General features: G+C 37.8%; 2 protein-coding genes across 2 annotated transcripts; both read right to left on the reverse strand.

Moving 5' to 3' along the window:
* Positions 1–1,905: 1,905 nt before the first annotated feature.
* Positions 1,906–3,280, reverse strand: LOC113312264 (serine/threonine-protein kinase TIO-like). The gene is made up of 3 exons (XM_026561025.1): positions 3,215–3,280; positions 2,901–3,041; positions 1,906–2,347 (listed from the first exon to the last, which is right to left on the reverse strand). The coding sequence occupies exons 1-3, from the start codon at positions 3,278–3,280 to the stop codon at positions 2,102–2,104; spliced, it is 453 nt and encodes a 150-aa protein (XP_026416810.1). The 3' UTR covers positions 1,906–2,101.
* Positions 3,281–3,789: 509 nt separating this feature from the next.
* On the reverse strand, positions 3,790–9,413 carry LOC113314064 (protein unc-13 homolog). The gene is made up of 6 exons (XM_026562840.1): positions 9,298–9,413; positions 8,716–8,787; positions 6,932–7,049; positions 6,252–6,430; positions 5,663–5,747; positions 3,790–3,839 (listed from the first exon to the last, which is right to left on the reverse strand). The coding sequence occupies exons 3-6, from the start codon at positions 7,014–7,016 to the stop codon at positions 3,829–3,831; spliced, it is 360 nt and encodes a 119-aa protein (XP_026418625.1). The 5' UTR covers positions 7,017–7,049; positions 8,716–8,787; positions 9,298–9,413; the 3' UTR covers positions 3,790–3,828.
* Between the last annotated feature and the right edge of the window lie 2,430 nt (positions 9,414–11,843).

Raw genomic sequence — 11,843 nt, forward strand, 5'->3', positions numbered from 1 at the left:
AAAACATTTGTTCAAGCTCTATATATACATTGGGGTTTATGAGTTGCCAGATAAATAATATATCTCTGTTTAATTGTCAGTTATCTTTTCTTTTTACCATACTGAAATGTCTTATGTTTATACTTGCGGTGTATGAACATTGTGTTTACAGTAAAATGATTTCTTATTTTTCACAAAAAATCCAGTATTAAAATATGCACTCTTACCTGATTGTGATCGTTGAATCCTGGGGAATAGACGTCGTTAAACCATGTTGCAGCTTGAGGGGAGAAATATATTCTTAAGGACGGTGACATGTTCACGCCTCGATCAAGTTTTGCTCGCGCTTATAGCATCCTTTGCCTTAAATATCCAATAGATATATGAGTGCACGCATATGTAGCAGGACATATGGTCTCATAATCACATTAACACACCTCTTGAATGAAATAGTGAATAGAATGTACGAAGATTTAGATATAAGACAAAAAACAGTTGTAGATTCGTGGAATTTCGTAGTCAGAAAATTCAGATATGAGACCATTCACTAAAACTATTGTAGATTCTTCATACGAACTCAGATTTGATGGTTGACCCCACCATTCTGATCAGAATAAAATTTCCTATCAATTATGGGAAGTATAATATAGGACATTGCGCGAGAATATTTAGGTTTTGAGCTCGTTTAGGAGGTGAAAACAACCCGACAGTAAAAACTCAGGAGGAATTCTTCCAGTTTTCAGCCATGACCTAGCTCGCTCTTTAAGCTCTATCTTTTAGCTCGTCCATCCGATTGATGTGATTTTTTAGTATGTTATACTAGACATCCATACGAAAATTTTGGCATAGAGATTAAATTCTTTACCAATTGCTCCCAGCTGGTCGGCCAACCTTGGGTGATCTTTGGATGTTGTCCGACCAAGTTGAAGAGATATGATTGGTCGGAAGGGAAGGAGAGATGGCCGACCAAATTGAAGAGATATGATTGGCCAGACATGTGAATTGGGAGGCCAACCAAGTTGGCTGCAGGTTATAGATATCCAACCAAGTTAGAGATTTTGATTGATCAGTCACCATGAGCACGTCAGGTCAGCTTCGAGCGTTATGAGTGGCCGAAGTAAAAGAGGGGTGACATGCCAACTCCATGAGACCTGATTGTCGATCATGGAAGGTGAGAGGCCTATCAAGTTGGATGGTTGAAACCAATCCGTGACTAGCAGTCACGGCTAATCTTAATTACAATTTTGTTTGTTTCTCGACCATGATTAGGGTTTTATTGCAACCAATCATAGGAAGTCTTCACTCCATGCTTGGGCAAGCCAGCCTTCGACCAATAAGAATCAAGATACTATGCTTCACTGCAAATTGAGCAAAAATAGAGAAATTCATGCCTTCACATGAATTGACGTCTTCTCATGAAATTGAATAAAATTAAAGAATTTTATGTTTTTAGGAGTTCAGTTGAGAATTATACCACTAAAACATTTTGACAATTAAGTATTGAGGGAAACATCGAGAGGAATCCCAAAATGACATTTTTGCTCTTTTTCGCTCGACCTTCCATAAAATGACCATTTCACCCCTGACCCAAATTTTGACGAAAGACTTTTCTCGTTAAATTATAAAATGACTGTTTTTCCCTTGCAGTATAAAATTACCATTTTACCTGATCTAAAAAGTCACCCAAAATTATTGTTTTACCCTTTATCAAAAATACACCATCAATAGGGAGATACCATTATTAGCGGAGTGATACCATCTCATATAGGACAATTATAACAGATCCTAACCGTTGGATCGTTCAAATAATATCCCCGCTAATATTGGTATTCCTTTAAAAATCATGCGAAATAGAAGGTAAATATGGTGGATGATTGAAAATGATTGATTTCCCCGAGAACCTTAAAAAACGGTAAATTAGATTCCTTCTGTTAATATGACTGCATACCACCAAACAACACACTCTAAGGTGCTCGTGATTAATCTGATTCTTCAGAAAAATAAGAACAAGGTGTACAAAATAAACAGCAAAATTTACTATATACATTATAGAATATAATTACATAAATAAACTTTTTTATTGCATGAGTGTGCGTACACGGATCAAAATGTAGATATCTTGTCAGGCTTCTGCAATTTTTTTGATTATAATGGACACATAATTGGCAACAGTTTCATCTGGGGATTGTTTAAGACGTCCAATAATGGGCAACAGTTCTGAAGAACGGACAAACTGCCTACAAGGTGAGTAGGAACACATTTTTGCCAATGAAAATAGAGCAATCTTCAATGGTGATTCATTTACTGCATCCTTTCTACTCGGGCTCAAAGCTACGGTGGAACAGTCGGCAACCAACTTCAGCAGAGCCTGTAAAGGCAAAAGAAAAATAATTACCACAATCAAACAGCCTTAGGTACTTAAAAATGACAAGAAGGAAATCATAGATACTAAGTCTATGTTTCAGTTGGATACTTGGAAACTTGTATTCCTAAACTAAGTCTATTTTCCGGTGGAATCAGTTGTACCACTGTTTGTAGATGATCCACAACACTAATTTCAACTTCTTCTCAGATGTGCCACTGTTTTCTAGCGCCATCCAGTTCGACGGGGTCCATATGTAGATGATCAACAACACTAATTCTTTTGCGATTTTTTTTTTTATCCTTCTCTCCGTGTATATACCAAACAAGCCCATTCGTAAACTTTTAACGCACTGAAAGCTAGTTTAATTAATGGTTCTGAGAGAGTTGTCTTTTGGTTTTGGTTTTGATTTTGAGGTTAAATTAGCTTTAGATTGAAGGATTAAGAAAAAAAACTTCTAGAAAGATCTGAAGGTTTGTCCCCCCTAGAGAGGAAGCATGTTTAGCATATGTATCACAAACAAAGGCATCAACAAGGAATGTGTACGGATCTGACAAACCTGCATGGCTCCTTTCGAGATTATATCTTCACAAAGCCTATTAGAGTTGCGGACAAGATTGCTCAGTGCACCAGCTGCATTTGCTCTCGTTTTATCTTCCTCTGACGAAACCAGCAGACTAGTAAGTAGAGGATGGATCTCCTAAGTTCTTCATACAACAGGTCATTGTGATATGCGGCATTACCAATCTGAGACAGATAAGAACACTAAATAAGAAGAATTTGCGGGTGTAGAAGATAATGAAACCACAATATTAGATACATTAGATAGAGGAAGTGATTAGCCACATTCGCTGCCGTCAAAATTACATTTACCAGAATGCAATTTATATCCATAATCTTATCAAACTGAAACAAAGGCCTTCTATCCACTTTATCCATTGATACCCAAGCGAAAAGGATATGCTACTATTGGTCTTACAGTCAAATTGAATTAGCTTATTCTACTTGATATGGTACCCACAGAAGAGAATTGCAGGAAATATTCTTACAGAACTAGAATTAAACAGATGAACTTATATTTGGACATGAGAAGAATGCTCTTCCAACATCTCATTCTGGAATCATCAGACAGATAAAAGATATGAATATAGATTGGGAATAATCTTACAGCAAAACAAGCATATTTCTGGTACGTTTGTCTGGATCAGCACATCTATAAGGAGACTGATGATATGTTGACTTGCCTGAAAAATGGAATACATGAATAACACGAAGTGCACAGAAAATTGGATCTTTTAGAGCAACAAAACCATGTCATGCAATAAAATATAATACCACATGGATTACGTCCTTACCAGTGAGCTATAAAAGTAAGGGCTATGCCGACACATGTTCCCTATAGCACTGCAAGTTTTTGCACTACATTTGGATCTTCATGGCTAAGGAATGTCTTCATGGACTCCAAGAGATCTGCCCTATTAAGGTGTTCATACAAATCCTGCAAACCATTATACTATTTAAAATGCAAAAAATAAAATAAATAGGCAAGGAAGTAGGGAGAGAGTTAAAACTTGGCAAAGCAAACAAATTTAACCGGTTGATAACCAAAAGAATAAGAGTGTACTTGCATTATTCAATCACCACATCACATACTGAAGGTGTCAACAGTTCACATTCCAGTTTGGTCTAACTACCAAGAATTGCAACCTGTTAAATATGTTCGTTGCAGCTCGTAGGAGTTCTTAGTCCAGTATTGAGATAAGTCGAACCAGAAGGTTCCTGTGGTTATTCTGGTGACGTCGTTAATATTCTATAATTTAATACTGAGAGGCCAAAAATATCAAAATCTAAGTAGAAAGGAAATCGGCATCTCTAATCATTCTGGTTACTACCTGTCCTGATACCAAATAACCCAAACCGAAACAGGTTATAATACTATGGATATGATTTAGTATTTTGGTAGTACTTGTTCCCCAAAAATCAATATATTTAGTACCCGAAGCAAAGAATGCGTCTCACTTCTCTTCGATTAGGTCTAGGTAAACAGCTATAATTGACACCCTTAGATGAACTCATCAAGCAGCAGTGTGAGATTCTCACCTTATCCATCCGAGCTAAGTCTGAAATTATCATCATATCCAAAACAACCTCCCTTGGGTTTGAACTGTTGAGCAATTTCCTCACGTTCCCTGGATCCAACAGACCTTTCCCTAGAAGATGAAGTGCAAGGGGACGAACACTTGCCATCTTTGCCAAAAAAGCTACAGGTTTTCCTAAATCTCTTGACTTAACATAATCCAAGCACTTAAGAATACGATCAGGCACTCCTACCTGCAAAAGTGGATGTATCAGTAACCAGCACCGATGAAGCAAACTGCTTTATATTCAGAGGATTGAAGATACAACCTCTAGGAGAACTTGAACATACTTGGGCATGTTTGCCTCAATCCATATTTCGCCTATATGGATTGAGGATTGAAGGTACAAGTTCTCTTTCTGAGATCTAACTTCAGTCTCTGATTCCCTATATTCCGCCTTCTAGGTAGTATCACCAGTTGGACATCCGCCCCCATGGAGAAATCTCATACTACCTCTGTTTCTGGAAAATAGTTACTATCACTTTTTTTCAATTTGGCCTATAGGGAATGAATTTTTCCCAGTTTTACAATATATTCCTATTCATAATGTGCAGCAGAACTACTTTTGAACCATTAAACATTATAACTACTTTTGAAGTTCAACTAGATGGTCAGTACTTAGACCTTAGAGCATGTTCATTCTGATATTTGGAAGCCTAGTAGGCACCTTGTTTTAGGTGGTTCTTGCTGAGAAAATTGTGGTCAGGGATGATTATTAATTTACGAGCACGTATGTAACTGTTTACTGCTTCGAAATACTTTAAAGCCGAAATTATGAAACTCTGTTACTACTACCTAATCAGTTCTAGCAATGCTAGAAAGTAACTGGGGTGATCTGTTATTTGACTCTAGGATTGTCACTCACCAGACTATTCTATCTTTCTTGGATACTCGCAGATGTAAGAAGGGATCTATTCTTTCTCTAATCAAGCTATGACATTTTACAAAAATGTGCTGAATATTTTGGGGAGAATAGCCATAGAAGCTTGATTGCATATACTATAAAACATATATATTTACCATCAAGATATTCTGCAACACATTTTCTTTTACACTGCATGAGTCTAAGTTAACAGTTTATTTATTTACATTCTGCTGTCAATAAACTTATAATAATGACTGAAAATGGAAGGAAGAAGATAATGAAAGAAGAAAACAAACATTTCTTAAGTTTAAGACATACTGATATTCAAATTTTCGCGAGGCTTTTTCTTTGTCCACCGTTGTTGAATGCTATCTTCCAAGTTGTTCAATTGACTAATTGCGTACTGTGGGTGACACATAGTATTCAATATCAAAAGATGTAAACGAGGAACGGTACATTTTAAAAGTATGAACTCAAAGTCAATGAACTACTCTAATCATGTACAAGTTAGTTGATTATATAATTTTGAAGTCCATGAGCATTTGATAGTTTCGGAGCAGAACCCAACCACTAAAATAGTTGGTAAGCAGCAGAACCTATTAACTAACCTGTTTTGAGAAACTAGGTTCATATCAAACTAGAGTGTTACATCTTCTGTTATCTGCAGACCTGATTATAATGAGAAACATTCGCATATCGCAGGTACTTCTGGTGAATTATTGATACCACATGTATAAACTAATCCTCTACCAATTAAGACTTGAGAGTCCAGTCAGTAATGTACGGCAATCAACTTGAGGCTTGTAATACACCTAGATGTAATATAGCTATTGACTGAAAACTATTTATCATTAATGAAGAGGTAATTTCTGGTGTAACTTGACAGCATAGAGGAAGCTAAACTTACAAAAAGAGTATTCAGTCGAACACAGAGTTTTGGTGTTGTTAGGTCGTTAATTTGACTGCTCCGTCTCTCATCAGGCAGCCTTGGGTCAACACTTTCTTTTTTCACAAATGCCTTAATTCCACTTTCTTTTTTGTATCGTGTGAGAATAGGCACAGGTGGTATGAGATCTTCTTTGCTAACTGCAACAGCCCAGATAAATTTGTCAATCCCGAATCAGAAGATTATAGAAATCAACACAGAAAATTAAAACTTAGTAATGCTTGTAATAGAAGTGATGCAAATTTAGAGTAGGAGTTTTCTGTGGAGGTTTGACATCTAAGGAAACCTACAGAATTTGCCAGGGAAGCAATGTGACACGTCCCATCAGCTCAAAACTGAGAATGGTGCAGAAACACTTATTATCACTGATGAGTAAAGACAATCAGTAGCAAAGGCTAATAGCAAGTACTACATGTTACATACTAGTAGAGTTACACATGCAATACAATTTGTAAAAATGTGGTTCTAGGACCTTCGCATCATTACACATGAGGTCCACCGTATCTCTTCATGACCTATATACACCCAAGATCTACCAAAAGCTGTGGGCACATCATCAATAGTAGTTTTCAGCTAATAGAAAACAGACTATTAGTAACTTAACAATTAATAAATGAAGAGAGGTCATACTCAGTGCTTACCTAGCTTGTCGACAACATGATTTGTATAAACTTGAAAGGCATTATCAATTCCATTCAATAGGCTATTCAGTTCCCCAGATCTCATTGGAACTTTGAGAGCAAAAAATTGATCAACTGTCTGCAATTGAATATAACATATGGCGTTAATGCATCCATCATTTTGTCCTGTTCCACACATAAGTTTTTAATCGGTTCAATCAATAAAAAAAACACATGAAAGGGGAAAAAAATGATGAAACATAAAAACATCCCAATGGATAAAGATCATCGGGATTAATATTACAATTTCAACCTCCCCATCCCACTTCACTTGTCCTGTATTCCAATTACAGATGTTCTAAAATAATAACTGTCCAATTCCCCAACAAAATGTGCATTCAATTAGTACGTTAAATAAGTTTTCAGAATGACCCTTCATTTTGTATGATTAAAATGTATTCTTTATGGTGGGACCAAATTAAACAAAGACGATTTAGAAAGTGGGTTCTCCTAAAGGCTAAGTGTGGATTATATTCTAAGAAATCATTTCAGAAGATTACTTATGCTGTTGTTACTGTTAATGTGAATGATGATGAAGAAGAAAGATCTACGCAGTCGGGTCAGTGTGAACCTGAAGCTTTCATATGTCAGGTCTGAGAGGCGATTCCCCCAAAGCCTTATTTTAAAGATCCAAAGTCAGGATTTTGATGGTTCTTGCGTAACTGATGGAAGATGGAAACATATCAAATTAATTCCCTAATTCTGCATTAAATTAGTTCATTTTTTCCAAGATGTTGTGATATGGAAGCCTATTCCGATATGGCTTTCAACCACGTTGGCTGGTAAATCTTATAAATAAAAGTCTAGGTTGCCTTAAGAAAACAAGTGAAATGTGGAAAGACCCTACTTTACTATAGTTGTCAATAACAAATGATGTCTCCTGGACTTTTCAAAACGGAAAAACAAAAAGAATGGAGGGTGGGAGTCAATCTTAAACCAGAACAAGCTTGCACAGAGCAACGTACACATAGCTTCTAAGGCAAATACTTCAGTAACAACAAGAAGGGAAAAGAATAAGCATCAGGTGACGCGCTAATCTCTTTTGCTGATGCAAATGTCATGCCTCTGCTCATTTTACTTCATAGTTATTATTTTCTTCTGACCTCTTTAAAAGATAATTCGTACATAGTCTTGATCAAGTAGGAAGCGATATGAGTGCAATCAGATATATGTTCATCGTTGGATTATGTGCAGCAAATAATAAGAGGTTGTAATCAGCGGGCAAGAGGCCTTAAACAAGCAAAAGTTGCATAAAAGATACTGTTAGTGTATGCCCACGACATTACACATGCGGACAATCCACTGGTGGTGGACTGTAGGGAAACTGAGGAATTCTTAGAAAGTGGTTTACCCCACACATCTTCTGATTTGAATATACATTTTGCCACATGTGTAGGAAATTTCACGCAGTTAATTTTTGCACTGTAGTCATGATTTTCATGCTTCTTTTTTTTCAAAGAACTAGGTCAATTGGGTTAGTGATATATGGTTAAGAGTTTGACGCACCAAGGGATGTGTAGGAACGTTGGGAAGTAGAGGTTAGCGTTAGAGCTGCTAAAATGATGAATTTACACGTATGTGTAACAAGATTGGGATGTAGAGAACTATTTAGTAGTAATATCAATAACGTGAAATAATAAACGCAATTCAGGATCACGGAGAAACAGGTAGTGACCTTAAATATAATTAAAAAGCAGAAATATGTCTTACGGAGATGCTAAAACAAGCGTAACAAACATGCATACCTCTTCCACAATCCGGTAAACTTCAACAATTGAACTCCCATGTCGTTGTTGAGCCGATATCGGATTCCATGCCTGCACACAATATTTCACAACCATTAATGTGGCATCAAACCAGAATGATTCATTAGGCGAGAGAATAGAACCATCAACTCATATAAAAGACGAATTCAAGGTATAAATTTCAATTATATCTTAAAGTCACAAAGACCTTCCTTACGAGTTGAAGCTGAGATGGATTCAGTTGGTCTGTCCGTAGTTATCAAACTCATGTGTGCTCTCAATTTTTAAGCGAAGCGTTTATCCACTAAGACAGAAAACCCAAGTTCTATAATAAATCAAACAAACAGTTGCTTTACATCCTTGAACTAGAGGACTTTTTACATCCCACCATCAGAAAATCGTGGTCTCAAGGGCACTAAGCCAGTCATAGGAACCCAAGTTATATTGGGGCACTCTCCCTTCAAGGACCAAGAGCTGCTTCTTTTAAGCAAACCCCTCTTAGAATATTGGTCTGTAACCTGAGTGATATAGTTGCATGGAAAAAAAGTAATATACATATTTCATAAAAAGTTCAGATATTACCTCTTGTTGAATAGCACGTTCAACCCATGATAATATTCTTCCAAGTTGTGAATTCACCCAACGTAACACTAGTGTCCCAGATATAGTTTCAAGCTGAAAAAAGTACAAAGATACCCAAAGTTGTCAATTCAAACATATGAACCATATGAAGCCAAAATCTGACAACTTTTGTGAGACAAAACCTAACAGATCCTGACATTGTGACCCGTACAAAGAAAGGATGTACAACAAAAAAATAAGTGAAGCAACAACAAGAAGAAACATCCAAAGGAGTTGTAGAAGAGTTAGCCTAAATGTCGTCAATGTGAAGGACGGACAAAATGAAAATCAAGCCATGGATACATAAAAAGCTAGAAAGAGTAAAACCTACACAACTATAGGGTGGAAAACAGGGAGATAAAGACAATGACCTAAAAATAGAAATAATATTTCCATATTTCCAGGAGTTCAATTACTTCCTCGATCGGGAACGGGAAGTTTGGAGAAACATCTCCAGTTTCTTGTTGTTGCGCTGGTGCCGCACGTTTGAGTTGTTGTTCCGCTGCTAGAGATTTTCTCTTTCCTCTTTCACTAGCGATTGACTGGAGGTTGGATCTTTTATTTGAAGGACGCCTGCTTTCCTGAACATCTTTACGAGCTTCATCATTCTGGGACGGTCCGGATTGACTGAGTAAAGCAGCAGCGGATCTCTTAGCAGCTTCTGATGCAATATGGAAATTGATACTTTCCAGCAAGGACACACATAATGAAATCATCTTTTTCATTGCGAGGAATCTGATGGGAACGTGACAAACCCCACGAGTCTTCTTTCCGAGCTTGAGAAAACATCTCTTGATCCTCAGTATTGGTCCAAAATGAATTGTTGATGGCGTTTCCTCCAGAATGAATATTTGTTGGTCCCTTCGATAGTTGATCCGTGAAGTCTTTCAAAAGCGTAAATACTTCGTCTTGCGTCTTGACAATAATAACTTGATCCCTGACAATATAATTCAGGATTTTCATCAAATCGTGAATAGTTGTTAAATATTGAGACTCCATAGCCTCCACAAGGGTTTTAAATGGAAGAACAGTTTTAGGAATAACATGTGAAGTATTTTCAGTGCTAGGGGAAGTAAAGTTGGGATTGAGGGTTTCTGAACCATTTCTAAGATCAACCATCTTGAAAAACTTAGGAAATTGAAAATTGATTTTGCAACCGAGAGATTAATCTCCCATTGTGGTCGCCAGTTGTTTTGGGGTAAAAACTGATTCTGCTGTTTTTGGTAAATTTGGGTGTGTTGATGAGAAACGAATTCAAACCCTAAACAAATGTACTACACAGAAGTACTTTGAGATTCGAGAGAATAATCTGTAAGACTCTGGCCTAAACCAAGAAATGGTCGTTCCAGATTCAATTCGGTCACAAAGTGAAGGAGAAGGGTTGATCTTAGGGAGGGAAACGAAAAAGGTGTTTGAGATCAGAATGTTGAATTATGAAGGTGTGGCTGTTTTATGACTTGTATCAGAATATGGTTTCTGGCTACTTGTGTTGATAACACTTGTCCCTCTTGTCGAAATAGGTCGAAAACCTATTTATACAAGTCATGATTGAGCACACCTGATCTCGTAGGAAGTGGAGACAGTTAAGAAGTGGAGTCGTGTAAAAAGTGGTGACCATCATGTTTCCATCACGAGGGAAGACTGGTCAGCCTTACACCCACTACTCACTTACTTCTCATTAACCGTCTGCATTTTCCTGACACTTTCTCGTAATGGGCGCGTTGCACGCCGCACGTTGTAAACCGCCAGACCAATACCCCAGTGAGCATCCCCCAGTTTGTGACATGTTTGATGTCTCGAGTATTTTCGTGGAAAATATGCAGCAGATTGTTGTGTGGGTCTTGTGTGCAAGACCTATTTATTCTAACCAATCACGCGCAAACTAGGCGGCGGTTGATCATGTGTGGCGAGCTAAGTCATAAGACTTGCTACAAGAAATAGCGTGTGACGCTATTAAGTTAGTCTTGGTTGGTCGCCTGAGATTTAATCTAGGTCCGTCAATTCAGATGGCGAAGTTGGACGACCGAGATTGTAATTTATGGAAGAGGGTGGTCGTTGATTATGGCCACATATTGTTAGCGCCTGCCAGTGGCATAGTGGCGTAATGGCGCGGCAACTATATCTTGGCATGTTGGTATTAGATCCAAATATGACCCAACAGTATTGGCCCTAGTTTCCGTATCAAACTTAATTCCTTAGGTGGCATTATTTGGTATGGGACGGCATAACGGTCTTAACCAAATTAGGGTTTGGCATGTAAAATCCCTAATTAGTGTGTGCGTCTATGTTTACGCGACGACCACTAGGTGTTGGCGCGGTTTGGATTTATTTAATGTGTGTGGCGGGTTTAGAGCGACCTGATTGGTCGTTGGAAAGGGGGGCCGACAAGCGGCATGGGGCCGACCTCATTCAAGGCGCATTTAGAGCGATCTGAGTGGTCGATGGAAAGGGGTCCGGAAAGCAGCATGGGGCCGGCCTCATTCTAAGTGTGTGTGGTGCATTTAGAG

This window comes from Papaver somniferum, chromosome 9, assembly GCF_003573695.1.
Source record: "Papaver somniferum cultivar HN1 chromosome 9, ASM357369v1, whole genome shotgun sequence".
Taxonomy (NCBI): Eukaryota; Viridiplantae; Streptophyta; class Magnoliopsida; order Ranunculales; family Papaveraceae; genus Papaver; species Papaver somniferum.

Excerpts from the sequence above, each read along its gene's own strand:
- LOC113312264 (XM_026561025.1), bottom strand. The coding sequence starts at position 3,280 with ATGGATAAAGTGGATAGAAGGCCTTTGTTTCAGTTTGATAAGATTATG. Across the intron at positions 3,042-3,214 it reads TGGATATAAATTGCATTCTG|GAGATCCATCCTCTACTTAC; the intron begins GTAAATGTAATT and ends TGAAGAACTTAG. Across the intron at positions 2,348-2,900 it reads TCTCGAAAGGAGCCATGCAG|GCTCTGCTGAAGTTGGTTGC; the intron begins GTTTGTCAGATC and ends TTGCCTTTACAG.
- LOC113314064 (XM_026562840.1), bottom strand. The coding sequence starts at position 7,016 with ATGAGATCTGGGGAACTGAATAGCCTATTGAATGGAATTGATAATGCC. Across the intron at positions 6,431-6,931 it reads TCATGTTGTCGACAAGCTAG|TTAGCAAAGAAGATCTCATA; the intron begins GTAAGCACTGAG and ends GGGCTGTTGCAG. Across the intron at positions 5,748-6,251 it reads TTCGACTGAATACTCTTTTT|TACGCAATTAGTCAATTGAA; the intron begins GTAAGTTTAGCT and ends TGTCACCCACAG.